An 18118-nucleotide genomic window follows, 5' to 3' on the forward strand; every position below is an offset into this window, starting at 1 on the left:
TCTAAACTTCAATTTAAAAAATAAATTTTAAATCTAGACTTCATAATAATAATTTGTACTTGTCTGATGCTCTTCCTCTGTAGATTTTTTTTAGCATTTCACAAACTAAAAGAGATGAGCCTTATTCCTGTTTTACAAATAAAAAATTTAAGAAAAGTGATGTGCACAGTGACAGGTCAAATCAGGAAAAGACAAGCCAAGATGTTATGGTTCCTGCCTCCTGTACCTCATTAATTTCATACAATACCTGCTTATTGGCTTAAAAAAATCTGTCTGTAGTACAGTATCAAAATTTTAACTAAACAGTCATGACTATTTTTGCTCTGTTAAAAATTAGTTGAGATGTAAATAATTTCATTGCCAGGCAGTGGGTACCCCAGCACACTACCGACAATAAAACAAAATCGTAACGGTATTTAATGTATTACTCAAGCAAGAACTTTGCCAGCCCACTACATACAAGTTCATTTCCTCAGTTGCTATATAACTCTCCAAAGCCAGTATCTTTTGATTTGTGTTACAACAGACAAATACGGCTAGACTGCCTTCTTCAGCTAGAAAGTTCATATTCACAGTTACATGAGAAATTCCTAGCTCAGTCTAGCACAATGAGTACATGCAAGGCTTCACGCTTTTTCATGGTTGCTTATCTATCCTCGCTACCTTATAGCAGAAGTGTCAATTTATTCTACTACACTATAGCTCTGAATGATTGTGCTTTGCGGGGAATTAAACAGACAGCTTTTCTTAGAAATAAAGAATGATACGGTGTCTTTTTTTTTTCTTTCTTGATACCATCTTGAACGTTCAATTTCAGGTTGCTAATGAGTTAGACAGGAGTTGAGAGATGTAGATGTATGAGCAAATTTATGATCCTAGCAATGGTCATTAGGAAGAAGTTGTTGAACTACCAATGATGAACATAATGCACAAAAGTCAATGGTAGATAAAGCTGGGAGATAGCTTTTAAATCTTTATTCAAGGCCTGTGCAAACACTCTGTTCTCTGTTTTACAGGGAGAAAATGAAGGAGTTCAGATGTTGGTTAAACCTAGACTGTAGACAGAACAAAAGTCCTAAATTTTGATGCTCTAAACGGGTGACCATTTATATCAGCACATAAATAAATGTGCCTACCTGAATTAATGACGCTTTGAGTTAATCCTGCTTTTTTTGTTCTCTTTTAAAGTCTTTGTTTTGTTACCCAGCATGCTGTGGATTTTTTGATTGCTCTTTCATACGTAGAAAACCAGGGAACCAAGAGTTTTTAGGTTTACTGTTTAATTTTTACTTATATTATGTCCTCATTGCTCTCTTCTAATACAGCATTTTGCAACAAAGCTCATCTAGTTTTAAAATCTCTCTTAATTTTGTGGCCCTGTCCAAGCAACCATTCCAAAGATCACAGCCCAGCTATGGTTTTGCATTAAAATTATGAAAAAGGGGGAATTTCAACATAAATCCAGGAGAAAACTGCTGGTTTTAACCTTGTATCTCTTTGGAAATGAACTCCAAAGAACAAATCAGGACAAAAAGCTCATGAAAACTAAACCAAAGGAAAATGAGCTTATGAGTTTTTACAACATAAAGTTTTGTAAAATTGTACTTCAAAAAAATTATCCTGTTGCTTCTTTTTAAATCAAGAGATTAAACTGTGACTGTATACATGGTTGTATGTATAAGTCCATAAAAAGGTAACAAATCACCAGCAGAAACCCTAGAACAATTTGTATGTGACTAGTATACACATGTATTTGCCTTCTTCCGATTCAGCCTCCCACCATTGCTATCCATACCTTCATGCCATTTTACTGTCATTCCTTTTTATCACTTCTCTATTTTATTCAGCTACTCTAACTTACATGGCTTCTAGCCGTACCTACTAGTCATTCACTGGGATAAGCTAGCACGAGCCCTGCATCCTTGCAGACATCTATTAAAATAAGCTAGACAAATCAAAGGCAATGGAACTGACTGCAGGATACAAATGCTAAGTGAATTTTCTAGTACAGAGATATTCTTACAGATTCTGTATTTATCTAGAAATTCATCATTATGGGTATATTCTTTTAGGTCAGTTAGTCACAGAAATACAGGTCTAAAAACTTAAGAGGAGAATGGCAGTGAAAGTAGTCTGGCACATAAAAGAGATGTTTAAGTTCTGTCAGACACAGCAGACACCAATTCCTCGGGCTGGTTTCTGGACTCTTTTTTTGACCCAACAGAGTTCCCAGTGCAGAACTGTCGTACACCCAGACACCGGGAAGTGCTTTCTGGATCTAACGTGGTAGCAACATCTTGCATCTCTGCAAGACAAAGCCTCCAGCTGAGCTCCAAGATCAAAGCACATGAGACCCGCTAACTCTCACAGCTGCTGTATCTCCCAGCTCAGCACCCACTCCACTACCTGCCATTCAGAGCCATCCTTAAAGCTCAAGATATTGGCTGCTAGTCCCTCCTCTAAAGACTTGACTGTCCCTAGCAGCAGCAAGGACAGACTGCTCCACAAAGGAAGGCGAGCGAGGAGCCAAGAGTTCCAGCTAGGCAGGCAGTGGTGGCAGCCTCACCGAAAAACGCCAGGAAGTTGAATCATTGATTCAAGATCAGATCAGGACTGGTGACAGTAACCAGGACCAGTCACAGATCACCCAGGTCTGAGGCTAATCCAGTAAGTCAAGCCAGAGGGTGAGAAGCGGGGAGACGCAAGACTGGGAGCAAGCGCAACTGCAATGCTGCTGCAGAGTAGGTCAGGCGGGGGCCAAGCGCAAGAGCTTCAGGTTTAAAGCCACCGCCAAGTGAAGGAGGGGGAGCCCCCACTGAGGCTCCTTAGCAGCAAGCAACTCCTGGACAAGAGATCTTAGCAGCAAGGTGGCCTCTAACCACCATCTGAAAGGGGTCTTGACATCCTGTCACTACAGGCAAGCTCAACAGCCACAAACAGCAAATCCTGTATTTGAAAAAAAAAAGGACAAGCTAGGTACTTGCATCTAGGAGCTGGTTTTGGGTGGAAAATTCAGCTCACCTAAGGCTTCATATGTAAGACCACATGAATCACGGAGGAGGGAATTTTAAACACAGTCTTTTTTCAGTTGTTTAACTTGGGCTTTACCATCTCAAGCTGCTGGCCATTGTGAACTCTATCCCTGTAACACAACGAACCTTGTGAATTAATAAACCATGAACTTCAGCATCTATGCTCAGATTCTTCTCCTGGCTCTGGCACTTAGAACTTAGCCATATCAACACTGAATGCCTTTGTGTGAGCCTAGTCCTTACTACGTAAGTAAACTGGATGCACAAAAATATGCAAGTTGGTTAGTCTCTCCAGCATGCACCAAAGGGGCTAGAATCTATTTAGTTAAGTGATGAAGGGAAGAGGTCAGCAGCCAGCCATTTCTATCTGGATTTAAAAAATAAAAAAAAACTTAATTTAATCTTTAAAATTCAGGGATCTTAAAGACATTATTAAATATTTTAAACTCTCTGTAAGGGGATATATTATAATGTTTGTAATGAAAACTTGTATTCAGAAATTTGGATTTTGCAGTCTGAACCTTGAAAGTTTAATTAGAGGCTTGATAAATTCTGTTTCTGGTACTAAAGTGTGGATTTTATTTCAAAATTCCTGTTTTCTGGGAAAAGGAAGCACTAATAAAAAGCAATTTAATTTGGCAAATCATCAATCTCATTCATCTCATTGTGTCCATTAAGGTGGAAATGATTACACAAGGTGGTAAAAATCCTTGCTCCCCGTAAGTCATTAGAGTTTTATGCTTGTTTTCTCTAAGTTGGGATTTGATCCTAGTAGTGCAGGGATCAGTTTATATCAATGAATTACAATAACGATTTGAATTTGATAAAATTCTATGGGATTACCATGCGATTTTTTCATTCACTGAGGTATCAGTACCGGCCAAAACTCCTCTTGGCCTCTTAGCATATTCTTTCTCATGTTTGGATATGCGCTATGAAAACAAACAAAGCTATTTCTGGCAACTACACAAGCTATGCAAAAAAAAAGAGTTCTGTATCACTTCCATTAAAAAACTTCCCCTTTCTCACCCATTCTGTACACGCTATGGGAGTCAACTGTCAAGGTAACAGAAATCTCCTCAGATCAATGGTCTACCTTATTGGGGCCTCTCCAGCACAGAAGTTTCCCGACCCATCTTTTTACCCTTCCTTGGAGGTCTGTAACAATTTCCTATAAATGTTTTACTACTTCTTTTAGCTACATTTTGTGTTTGTCACATTAGCTAATGCACATATGTAATTTTACTCAAAATACCACAACCTCTAACTAGATTGCCACATCACTTCCCATCTTCTGAATTTGTCTCTTTGGTAAACTGTATACTCTGATATTTTTATATTAAACCATTTAACCAAGAGCCAGTCAAGTTTCTACTTTAAATGTTTACTGTTTTGTTCTGAAGTATCATTTCATGTTCCTCACATTTTTACACAGATTCTCTTCATAAAAGAAAGTTAATTTCCTTCTCTATGCAATGCTTTCTATCTATATTATTCACTTCAACAACTTAAAAAATTACTTATCCTTAAAAAGTTGGCTAATCTCTCTCCCATCTTTCACTACCTATCCTTTTGCTAAAACAACACACATAAAACTGAGTACTAAAATTACAAGACTACTTCCCTGCTAATTTCTTATACAGATATGGCCTGTCAGTTCTAGATGACTTTGGATCAGCCCCAAACAAAAGAAAATATTTTGGGTAGTATAATCCTGCATGGAACAATGTGATCTGTATAAAAAATCACTTACTGAATCACCAGCACCTCTTTCCACTCCTAGGAGATCTCCCATCGAAGCAACGCCTGAATTAGTGCAGAGTTATTTGTGGCTTTCCAGCTGTCATTCATTAATTCTTAGGAAATACAATATACAATACAATAGTACTCAGCCTGAGGTTGTAGACTGCAATGTCTGAGGAAGAGTGTAATTTGCCTGCTGAATGTTCCTGAAAATTGTTTTCAAACAATAAACATAGCCCATTATTTCTATAACCCCTCAAACACATTTCGCTCCTGATGAAATATTGTGTCGGTCGCACAGACAGGAACTGCATCGGTGGAGAATCCGGTCTATGAAACAAACGGCTGAGCTGAAGACAAGGGGTTTTACTCCCGTACTTTGCCATTCAGGTGTCTTTGGCAGACAGGAAAGCACAGGCAAGCCTGACAGCAGGGGCTAGAAGTGACCTGGGCACTCCGATCCGCTGGCTTTGGCACTTTACCATCTGGCTGACCTGTAGAAGTTGTCCTGTTTTAGAAAGAGTATTGCTTAGCTATCGTTCACCGCTAGCCACCTCATTTCTTTGACCAGACAGGCGAGCATGTTGTGAGGTGCAGGCCCCATCTGAGGATCCAAGAGCCTGGGGACCTACCTTTAGAGCAAGCCAAGGAGCTGCTTGCACAAAGCTAGTCAGAGAGACTGGGTAATGTATGCTTCATCAAGGACTTTTGGCAATATCTATGACAAGTTCAGCTCAGCCAAAAACACTGCACCTTTAGACGTGCACTGTAGCAGAAATTGAGCACATAGGGAAGTTTTCTGGTGGGTCTCAGGCACCCCTGGCTTCCCAGAAATCTGAGAAGGCTGCGTAGGGATTTTTGTTTAGGTCTATTGCTCTCTTGAATTTAACATGTTAATTAGCCTGAACTGCACATTAGGTACCTAAGAGCTTTTTTCCCCTTTAACTCTTACATAGTTAATTTAAGAAGTAAATAAAAGGATAGGAGCAGGAGGTAAACCTGAAACAAGAACCACTTACAACAAATACTGGGGTTAACAAAGCGCAGCCATCATTCATTGTTTAGTAGGCACCATGACAGCAATTATTTTAAGGAAGGATTTGAAAAACAATGCTTCAAGTATTTTTATGGCAAACTCCTCCCATGCTCAGGGGTTTTCATGCTTTTAGCTATTACATCTGCAACTGAAGCTAACTGTGAAATTAGCAATTTATTTATCCCATGGTACATACACACACATTTGCAACAGTAAAAGTGAGTAAGGGTCAACAGTGAACACTGTGAGTAAAAGTTAGAACCTTTTTTACCAGATTTTGTCATTCAGTATTTTATCAAATACCTGCAGAGATTCGCATATTGAAACATTTCCCTATTCCTTCTTGTTGTTTATATCACTAATACTGTTAACACACTGCTGTTATTTTTAAACAACATAATATGAGCTCTGCCAAAATAAGTCAGGACAAAGGAAAGTTGACCTTAAAAATTGCTGCCTGAATTGCAAGGAAGCAGAAGACGTCATTAAATATAAAATAGAACAATAAAGGCCTACGATTTGTAAACAGCTTTTGATTTTGTAACATTTAGTAAAAATAGGTCTCCTTAGGAATGCATGTACACATTAAAATATTTTTCAGTATTATATCTTTACAAAAACTACATTAGAACTTGTAGTCTGTTTCTTGTATTGTGTCCTATTCTGAAAAATATTAACACAAAGGGAAAAATATCTCTTATGGAAATTAACTATTTCTGATTATTTAGTCACAGATTTGAAAGAAGATTAAATAGGATATGAAGCTGTTGCTAATCTTATTTGGAAAATTTAATTGATAAAAAAGCATACTGAAGGGATGTTAACAGTGATAAAATTATCTAGACCACTCTGTGTACATAATTACCAATAATTTAGATTTATCCATCTGAAATCAAGCTGTAATTATGCATGATTCTATTTTATATTTAGACACGTCTGTAAAATAGACAGTTTAGTGAGCAATGAACACAGAGATGCTCCTAAGAAAAGTGGAATCTGAGACATCAGAAAATAATCATATTTTATCTCCCTCATTTATCCAAAATCAATGGAATATAATAATCACCGGTGTTTCTTAGTGATTTTGCATACAACTGAAGGTAATAAGTAGATAAGAATTGAAATTTTCTTGCAAAAGCAACAGTAGTAATACTTGTAGACAATCCGATGTGTGAGCAATACTTTCTGAAAGTTTAGTGAGTGACTCTTTCCCTTTCTAGTAATTTCTTTAAGGCTGGAATGTTTTAAAATTGTGCATTTGAATTAAACTATGACCACCACTATCGTATCTATAAAATGAGAACCTGAGTTACCTGTATGGCTGTGAGGATATTGGCTAATGCCTGGCCATATGTGTCATGACAGTGAACAGCAAGAGCACTCAGAGGAATTTCTTTCATAACAGCTTCCAACATTCTCTTCATACTTCCAGGAGTCCCCACACCAATTGTGTCCCCCAGAGAGATTTCATAACAGCCCATACTGTACAGCCGCTTAGATACCTGATTAGAAACAGAAGAAACATGAAAAGGTCAAGATGAAAGAATATAAAATAGGGTCAAGAACATACATTGGACACAATTCTGTACAGGTTTCAGGCTTTGACGCACCGAGGTAGACCTATGTATCAGAAACCCTCTATTCATTCTTGAAAATTGTCACCCAAGAAGAACATCACATAGATCCTCTTACTTTAAATTTATAGTGCTGCTTCTGTACACAGAATAACCAACCCAGCCAAATTCATCAAAAACTTGCTTTTTGACTCTCCCACAGAATCCAAATAAGCAAGATTTTACACTATGAATTAAGTTTCTGTCAAGCCCTTTCCCAACATTTTCCTCTCTCTGGGGATTTCCCAGCTGTTTGGTTTTCTCCATGTAATTTTCAGCTTACAACTTGTGCAGGGTAAAGACCTGCCCTTTTGTTTGCGTATTACACAGACTCAAGCACATGGCTGAACTATGACAATAAATAATTAACAAGAAGCCTGATTTTGCTTTCTCTTAGCACTGAAAACATCAATGAAAACTGAAGTTTTAACATGTAGTGAATATTAATTTTGCTTGCTTTTCATGAAATCAAACATTAAAATACTAACAAAGCAAAACTGTAACTTAATTAACATTCTAGTCTAAGTTTTAAAATTTTTCTTAATACCAAAAAAACCTTATACAAATAGTTCTCATTTACGTAAGCAGAGCCCTAAATGTTTCTGGAATTACGTCTTTGAGGAGCTCTTTGTATGAGTAAGAGATTTGAGGTCTGGCTTCATAATGTTTGTATGGTGAGAGACATACACTTGGAAGCACAAAATTATGTTTGCACCAAAAATATTGCTTTAGAAATTGAATGTAGGATCTTTCCATCTTAGTTTTGTTGAATTTATTTGGAAAGGGTTTCACCTTATTTTCAGTTGCTGAGTATGTTTGTCCCCTTTAGCATTTCCCACTGTGTATCAGCAATCCCGAAAGGCCGCTCCACTGGAATGGAATCCCAATCTGGGAATTAACAGTTTAGAAATGAAAAAATATGACCCTTTTCCAAGAGATCTTCAGTTGCACTGCACTCTGCTGTTAAAGCAATTCCAAGATTTCATCAGTGGGATTGCTGTGAATATGTCTGAGAAAGCTGACAAAGTGCTAGACGAAAAGTCTCGGAAGTGCTGGATGAATATTGCTGTTCACTTAATTCAAAGAACAGCTGAAAAAGAACTTCAAGTAGTCTGAATCGTCCTGCTTAAAGCTTGGAAATGCTATGACTATTGCAAATGTAGTAAAACTCTTTGTGCTTTAAAGTCAAAGAGCCCCTGGTTCGTATCAACATAAATTTAATACACACTTCAAGAAAGCGACATTCACCAGACTGCAATAAGGGATTCTATCTCACAGCATATTTTTATATCATCAACACATGGCAGGTGTTTTAACAGGACTACTGTTGTAAGAAAAAAAAGTATCATCTGCAGTTAGTGGTGGATTACCTCTAGTTAAGTCCCAAACCTCAGCGTTTGTTTAAGATCAAGGTAAAGGAGGCAGACTGCATTTTTTTCTCATGTTCTTTTTAATTCATGATTCAGAGTTTTTCTAGATGACCATTTTAGTGATGACAAAGAGAGTATATAAACTGCTAGAAATCATACTGCATTCACTTCTTCCCCATGCTCAGTCCTTAGGTCTTTCAGCTTTCTGAAAATAAAATTCTGAAAGATGAAAGAAGAGAGGGGGAAACTCTGCTAACAAGCTGAGCATCATCACTGACTTGTCATGATCTAACCTTAAATTGACCTTTAAAAAGAGATCTATATTTAATTTCAAGAAGAACGTGCATGCTTGGAAGCTGAATGGGAGTTTTTCATACTGAATTTTCTATCCTACCATAGTAGGAGGCAGCCCATTAGTTATAGTTTTGTAAGTTTTCAATGTGGATTTTTGGGAGGAGGGTAAGGGAGAAGAGAACACACTGTTTTGTCGGCGTAATCAGGATGTGATTACGAGCTTGCAGCTTTGTTGATTGAACAGGGTTGTGTTCTGCACCACTGAGCAGTTTTACTATGCATGAGTCTTGTGCTGCTCCCCTTGGGAACACTGCGTGACACCAAGCATTGATCAAAACGGGAGTTGGTGACCCAGCACTGCAACCCCTTAGGCATGTGAACAATCCTACTGCTGGAAATAATATCTAAAACTATACTCTTAAACTGAATACAAAAGGTCATAATTGAGTTACAGATGATTTTAAGCAAATATGAACATAACACACTGCAGTCCTTGTGCTGTAAGGGAAACTTTGTAATAATCCAACAGCATTCAAATAAGAATAGGCACATTTTCTGTAGCCTGATCAGCCTGTATGCTGGATAATATTCAAATGAATTCACTGGTCTAGGTTAAAAGGAAGCTAAGGAGAGAAAGAAGCAGACAGAAAGATAAAAACAGCCAAGTATGTGAGTGGAAGACAATGGATAACACAACTGGCTTCAGGGTTGTTACACAGTGCTTCCAACAACTTACAAGTCTTGTTTGCCTAAGGTTGAAATTCACAAACCACAGGATGATAAATGGTTAAACAGTGACTTCAAGAAAAAGCAGAGTGATAAAAAAGGACTATGCAGTTTATTTTAATAGATGAGAAATGTGGCTTTTTTAATAAAGAACCATATGGATGTACCAGATGGATTCTAGAAGTCTGAAGGCATCTTAAGTTCGCACTCACTAGATAACTATGTGTAAAACAGTTATGCACCTAGTAAGCCAGAAATGCATTTAGTCTTGTTAATGAGCCACCTCGCCTAATTGGTTTTGCTTCAGTTAAAAAATCTTTTGCTTAAATTTAAAAAAAAAATCGGTTGCTATCATTGACTGCAGAAGAAACAGTTCAAACCTTTCAATAATACCTGCCGATTACAATGCACAGTCAAAGGAGTCACACACTCCCATCCCTAGAAAGATGATGACCAGAGAGGTAGCTCTCTGAAAGGCTTTAGCAACACAGCCAGTAATTTTGGTAATTCTGATTCAGCAAAGGATGAGTGCATGTGTTTATGTAAAATCCATTAACAGCTAATCAGATGCTTCTATATAAACATCAGTGCTTGCTGCATCAGGGCCTCAATAACCTCAATGAGGCAGCTTTTATTCTCAAACACATACACAATGGTGTACAGCTACACAAGATGACACTTATTAGGATGAAGACAGAAAACAAAATATCTGTGTGAGCAGAAGTTTGCAGGTTTGGAACATTAAGTAGCACTCCCACTGGCAAACTGAAAAGGAGCTCTTCTGTGCAAGGAGAGTAGTTAAAAAACAAGCAACACATGGAAAGAAGCCTGTTGGGGAACATGATATTGCAGTAAGCAATTTACCAACAGCACAGCTGAATCTGTCATCACCGCTCTAACTAAAGCTGTGTCACTTCTAACTTTCACTTCATATTAAACCCAATTAATTTAGAAACACTGAGTACCTTCCAATTTAGTTATTTTTTTCAAAGAGTGTGAGTACATGTGGCTGCTGTGGGAGAAGTATTATCCCAAGTTCCATCTGGAATGTATACTAGAAGATGATGCAGGAGAACATGACCTGAAAGCCACACATGCAGAACACAATATATCAGACAAATGTTGACTAGCTGCTAGTGCTACAAAGGAAAAAAAACAGTGGTTTGGAGATTCTGCTAGATCACCAAAAGTAGGTGATTACGTGTAACAGAGAAGACGAGGCTTTCTCCAGGAGGAAGGCCAGCGTGTTCTGCCTTGTGCCTCTTGAATTCTCTCCACTTTCTTCTCTACCGTCCATTTCAGCTTTCATGCCCTCTTTGCCTTCCTGCAAAATTTAACACTTGTGTTTCACTCATCTCCTTCTCTTCTGGAAAATAAGGCTGGACTAAGACATTGTCTTTCTTCTTTATCCTAAATGGGAAACTGGGGTGGGGAGGGAAGGTGCAGCTTATTCCACCAGAGCAGTAGAGCAAGTTAAGTAGTAGGAAATCATGTTGGGGATGAGTTTTGGTTCATGTGTCAATCACATGACACTCGCCAGAAGCACCATATTGTAGCAGTGGCTCTACCAGCTGACACCACAGTCTGCTTATGCCAGTATAAAAGGGATTTAAAGGCAGATACCCTTTGCAAGAGGTTGTGCTGGAAATCATCTCGTACAACATGGTCCACTGACATATGTGCTTGAGTCTATTTCCTTAAGCATTTCCTTACCTTCTTGTTGGAGGAAATAGCACATAATATTTTTCCTCAAGACTGATAACAATCAAAACATACTATTTTCCTTAGACTTGACTGCATATGGTTGAGTGAGGTTATGCACCCAGTTTTAGTATTAGCTATGTTTTGTGTTTGTTTTCCTTAAATTTTATCAATTAAAGATATTTTTAGGATTAAGTAGAGAACATTACTTATAGACATTTTAAAATGTATTTTTGATTCATTAAAAAGACAAGCCAGAAGTTCACTCTTACTTCTGCAACTTTAGCTGGTGTGATTTTTCCTTCGTATGGGCATCCCAATGCACATGACACATACCTACAATAAAAAGAACAAAGATACTTCTGTTTTACCTATGTGTACCTGTATCCATCCACGTTACATAAAAAAAAGGTTGAATATAATTTTGCATATTTAAGCCAGTGAATGTAGAATAAATATTCGAATGAAAAGTTAAAATTACATCAGATGAAAACAGCAGGTTTATCAATTTTCTTTTTAAATCACAGAACAGAGATTTATAGCTTTATTTATGCTCAGTGTATGTCACAAGTTCTAAAGGACTGGCAATGCTGCCAAGCTAATGCTGCTGCAGGAGACTTCAATTTTTCTTGGTATTTCCTTCTGAAGTTGTAAGAGCCAGCTCAAGTTTTGCATTGTCTGGCCCACACAAGGTATTCAGAGGAAGATATCATTTTCTTCCTTGTGCCAGCTACCCAGATCACAGAGAGCAACACATGAACACAAGCAACTTATAACCACCCCACCATCTCATAAGTCATTAGAATTGTGGTGAATGGGATAGCTTTCACCCTCTATCTCTGTACTGGCATTTCTGTCCAGTGCCCCAAAAGAATTATAGCACCACTGCAAGCTGTAGTTTAGGTATGCCTTGGGACAAGAAGAAACCGAGAAGCCAGACCCTGTCTTTCAGCAGCCATCACCTCCACAAAGCACAAAAATTGAAAGCCACAACCAAGTCTCTATTGTTCAGTCTTAATGCTGTGTTAGTGTAGAATTTGGTTTAAATTTCCTTTTTCTAATGACAGTTAAGAGCCATGAAATTCCAATTAAACTTCTAAGTGTTTATCTTAAATTGATTAGGAATAGGATTAAACTAACCAGAAACAGCCATTCAAAAATCAAACTAAGTGTGGCTATAGAGGGATTTACAACAGATTCAGAGACAGGCAGAGCCCCAGTCCCAGTGGAAGGCTGCTCAACTGCTTAATGGAAGAACAAGAGCCTTCATCGATCCCCCATCATTCCCTTTCCCTCAACACTGAAGGATATAATGTAAAATTAGACACTGTATAATGCAAAGGGGATTGAACAGATGCCAGTTTGTATGTAGTCAAGGTCCACAGGGTAAAGGACGTATTGTTTCTTTGCAGTTGAAGGAGAAACTGATTGACAGAATGTGAAATTAGGATAAGTAACAGGCAAAAACAAATTGTGAAAAAAATTACAACATTTTAATGCGTAGAACATATTCCATCCCTTATATGAAGGTACAGTGTTAGCACACTAGAAGTAGCAGTAAGAATGAAGCAAACCTTTAACCTAAAAAGAACTTGATTAGCCCTGACAAAGAAATGGAAATTAATTTTGTTTCCACAAAAGTGGTTGGGTCCATTACATCCTGCTCATAATTTTAGTCCAGATGCCTACTAGGCATGATTTCAATTATCTGTATGCCATTATGAAAACCAGGTTTTTGAAACTTGGCCATAGACTTCATTAAATATCACCTCCAATTTAGATGTCAGTGTTTAAGTTTCAAAATTCTAAATTTTCTTATCTACATTAAAGATTTAAAAAGTAGCTACTGTTAACAGTTAAACACTGCCCTGCTTTTCAGTGACACATAACTCAAAAACAATTCAGGATCATTTCCTTCATTTTTTTTATGCATATGCAGTTTTTCAAATGAAACCAAGCATGAAAAATTTCAGACCCAAAGGATTGCTTTTTACATAATAGTAGAGTGCCTAGAGCTAGCGAATACACAGATTTTTACTGAAATTATTTTGCAACATCAGCCACAGCACTTGTTAGGAAGAGAGCAAGAACACTACTAAATACAAAGTAAATGCAAAACATACAGTACGTATGTGCACGTTCCCTTTAATTACATATATCTTTACATGTTCCAAAAAGCTACATACATTAGATCAAGAAGACGTGCATTTGGTAGTGATAATGCGGCATGAATGACATCTGGAATCGAGTAGGGCAAACAAAAGTAAAAGCAGGCCAAAAGGTATCTAGAGAACAAGGGAATACTCCCTGTGGTTCACGCCAGCGAGCAGAAACTCGCCTGCGCTCACATAATTCAGCTGGGCCTGCTGGGGTATAAAAGTATGTGGTGACCTGAGGAATCTGCCTACTACAATGTACAAATCTGTTTGTGATTATAATTCTGCATGCTTACACCATTGTGACTAGACTGACATTTTAAACAAGGAAAATATGATAGACATAATCTATCCAGGCACCTGATATTCAATATTGAACTGGAGAAAATAGGGATTACTGAAAGAATTTGACAGGTAAAGAACTTTCTATCAGAAAGAGAACAAAGTCCTGTGGAGAATGAAAAAACTGTTTGTGTCACCAAGGATGAGCTTGGCAGAATTTTATCTAATATTTTCATTTAATGAATTGGCATGAAAAGTAGAGATGTGGTGATAACATTAAATTTCTTGGTACTGTCAATACAAAATAAAGCATTGGGGTTCCATGGAGAAAGGACAGGAGCAATAGAAATGGAACTCAGTTGATGGCAATGCCAAAGAAAGTGAAATGCTTAAAATGAGGCTGTAAAAAAGCAAAATGCACTCCAAACATATATCAGGAAAAGCATTTTTAATAGAGGACATAAGCTATGAATTCCACTTGACAAGGTCTTGCTATATTCTTATTGGAAATAAGAGATACAGTTTGAGTCATTTGTAGAAAAAGTAATGCAAGCTGGAACAGATGCAGGCAAGGGCTGAGCACAGCTAGCAGGGGTACAGAGAGCCTAGCATATGAAAGGAGAAAATTTGCATGTCTATGTGAAAGAGGGAAGATAATCCTGTGTCTGGTCTGAGCATTCGCTAAGACATCTAGACTTAAGGCAGTGCCAGGTGGGATGCTTTGTAATTGCATTTGTGTGGTTCCAAGTCAATAAGCTTAAGGGAGAGGAAACAGGTTTTAATAGGAAAGTAGATCTATTACCTACAGATACGTTCGGCTGTTACATTTTCTTTTTTGTATATGAAATAACCCATAAGGCATTAAAAGCACAAGAGAATCCAGCCAAAGCAGAGCCCCAAGACCTCCACCCACGCCCCTCCAAAATGGGAGACAACTTTGAAACATGCTGAAGAACTGCTTAGAAAGAAGAAAATTTACAAGACAGAGCCACAGAAAGCAACAAAAGACACAAGTTTAAAGATTTCTGGTCAACTGCAGCAAACACTACTGACAAGTCAAGAAGAATGAGGATAGACTACTGTTTCTGAGATCTTGTCATCAGGGAGTTTGGTGAGAGCTGTTGCAGTTGCAAGCAAGGAACAGAAGCCAAAGTGTAGGAGTTATAGGAGGGAATCACAGAAGAGGGTCTCCAGACAGTAATTATAAACAGCGCCTTCAATGAGCTTAGGAATGAAGAAAAGATAGGCGATGAGATATGATATGAAGAACCAAGTAGGGTCAAAGGTGCAATTTTTAAACAGCAAATGCTTGCTTATGTTGCAGTGGAAAAGAGCCAGAGGACAATGAGAGGTTAAGAAAGAGAATAAGGGAGGGGAGAAATAAGAGGAAGAACAGAACATGGGGTCACCGGGGCAAGTGGAAGGGGTGCAGATGGCAAGTAGACAAGAAACTCCTGCTGCTCTGACAGCGGACAAGAAAGAGAAAGGATTAGGGGAGGGGAGGGAGAAGAGAGTGACAGAAGGAAGAGCATACTGTATCTATTTTTCCTTAGGAGAAAAAAAAAGATCTTATATGAAGAAAAGCAGCAGAGGGAAAAAGAGGGAAAAATTTCAGCACTGAGTTACAGAGGCAACTGGGATTTAATTTGGGGATTTAATTAAGTTGGAGAATACAGCTGTTTTCTAAAAAGATGGCGGGACTGAAAGAAAAAAAGACTTTGTAATGAAAAAGACTATCTTGGTCTCGGGATATTCACCAGAGACACTCCACAGTATGAGAGCAGAAGCAAATATCTGGGAGTTCACAAAGCAGACGATGCAATGGAAGTGTTTAATTCTAAGTATGTGCTTAAATCTTTGCTGATTCAAGGCCAGACATTTTAGTAGCTTAACTATGTCTTTAGCATGCAATCAAGAAAAGAGCCCATGCAACCAGAGGTGGAAAAAAGGACCTACAATAAGTGACCATATCTATACAGCTGCTTTAGGAACACACGGGTAAATGCTGTTTTGCTCACACAGGTTATGTGAAATCAGAATTCCTCCCTTTAATAAAAAGCGATAAAAAGAAGTTCTGTACTTGGTTCACCTGGCAGAGTTTACCCAGTATTTTGCCTGTTCTACAGATTTCACTGCAGGTGAGTATCATTTGGTCTTCTCCTGAATTGTTTTCTATGCATATAAAAACAATTAAAAAAATAAACTCCAACAACTTTACTGTGTAATATTTTGGACAAAAATGCTGAACAGCCTCTGGGGATGGGGAGGGAGAAGGAAGAGAGTTTTCAATTTCTTCCAGTAAGCCAAAACCAAATTGCAATGTTCCACAAATAGTATAGACAGTATAAGGTCCCCACGATCAGGGTCACTAGGCATGGTGATAATCACCACACCAGCCCAATGACTGTGAAGTGCAGGATATAAAACCACAAACAGGGTAAATGAGCAAACTTTCCATAACCAAAGTGTGTTAAAAGGAAAATGAATCCAAGCAGAAACTGAACTCCATGTTGTAATCATCCCTTTGTCAGCTTGTTTCAGCACGAGTTCCAGAGCCAGATCCACAGCTGCTACCACAGCTGGAAGCATGGAGCCTCCTGAGAAGCCAGTTGCAGACTCAGATGCTGCTGTTTCCTGTTTATTATTATAGTGTAAGTTTGCATATAATTTACCATGTTCACTGCAGATGTATTTATTTTTATTGGATGTTCATGCTAAAATGTATATGCCTATCATTTGGTGAATTCATAATATTAAGGTTGATATATTCTGTCTCTTTGCAAAGGAAGCCATTTGTTAAAAACAGGCAATCTTTACTGTAAGGAGAGGGGCAATACAAAGAAGAGAAGAAGGAAAGGAGATTCTTCCAGAAACAGAATCTCCAAGCCAAGCCCAAAATGTGTAAACAAGGCCAGGATTTTTTTTCCACATTTGATTTAAGGAAAAAAAAAAAAAAAGAAACAATCTTTCCATGTATTTAGTGCCCAGTTGCGAGTAATATATATCTGCTATTCAAAGTATATATAGTAATATACATAGTGTATATATAGAGTATTATTTGTTATTATAGTAATATTTGTTATTATAGTAATATATAGTAATATATATTATTTTTAGAATGCCCAGAAAATACTGATAGAGTTGTGAACTATGTTCTAGAAAATGACTTCTCTAAAAACAGAACAAAACTGTTACTATAATGAAGGGCCACTTAACAACTTAACTTTTAATATCTGTATCAAATTATCCATGGAGTAATCAGTAACATACTGGCAAACACATTGTATTGTTACCCTATAATTTCATACTAACATTTCAAGTCTGATTTTACACTACCCTTAAAGAAGAAACAGGGATAATTTTTACTCCCCATAGGTATCCCTCTTTTTTTTTTAAAAAAAAAAAAAGCAGCAGCTCTTCTGGCCTACTAATAATATTTTCTATCTGCAGGCACAAAAAAATGGGTAAAAGTTGGTATAAAGTTATTCCTAAGGAAAATCTCTCCTCTTACATACTGCAATCATCCAGAATGGTAGAGTTAGTACGACGGCTCCTACATCCTTTTCTTAACCTGTCACTAGTACAGAGAAATGCACCAAGTCCCCACATCCCAGCAGTCTCTGGCTTTTCAAACTTCTCCGGGGGACTGTGACCAGCTGGTTTGTGTAACCCTGTAGATTTATCTACCATTCGCATACTAAAATGCTTCCAAGTCTATTAAATGTTCATCTACATTTTGTTGTTCCCATAATCTCAAATATAGGATCAGTTCTAGTGACACGAAGGTGCTAAATTTGTTTTACTATCTACAGAAGTGATAATGGTATAAATCACCCTATTATCAATATAATTGCGACTATGCTAAATTACACAGTGTAGTCTAAAAATGGGGGTTTAAAGCAGTGTGAAAACACATGTGTACTCCACCCCTAAGTATTCCAGAATACTAGAAAATATAAGTTCAAAGTTTCTGTCTGTATTCATAAAACATACGCAGCTTTAAACTATACTGATTTGTGCAAAACTGAATTGTTGGAGTTTATCTCATGGTACTTCTAATTAGGTATACAAAATATAGTATGTAAGGCCATCCAAATATCTTGAATTAAGGTATTTAAGATGAACTGTAATATAAAAGAGCATTATTGAACAGAATTATAAAGAT

General features: G+C 37.6%; 1 protein-coding gene across 3 annotated transcripts in view; it reads right to left on the minus strand.

The window, feature by feature from the left end:
* The window catches only part of HMGCLL1 (3-hydroxymethyl-3-methylglutaryl-CoA lyase like 1), an 89156-nt gene that overhangs the window by 31673 nt on the left and 39365 nt on the right, over positions 1 to 18118 (minus strand). For all 3 annotated transcript variants that reach the window (XM_030037706.1, XM_030037705.1, XM_030037707.2), the window contains 2 exons: positions 11788 to 11851; positions 7125 to 7313 (listed from right to left, as the gene is read on the minus strand). In XM_030037706.1, coding sequence (XP_029893566.1) covers positions 7125 to 7313; positions 11788 to 11851 — 253 coding nt within the window. The remainder of the gene's footprint in view (positions 1 to 7124; positions 7314 to 11787; positions 11852 to 18118) is intronic.

This window comes from Aquila chrysaetos, chromosome 15 (assembly GCF_900496995.4).
Source record: "Aquila chrysaetos chrysaetos chromosome 15, bAquChr1.4, whole genome shotgun sequence".
NCBI classification, from domain to species: Eukaryota; Metazoa; Chordata; class Aves; order Accipitriformes; family Accipitridae; genus Aquila; species Aquila chrysaetos.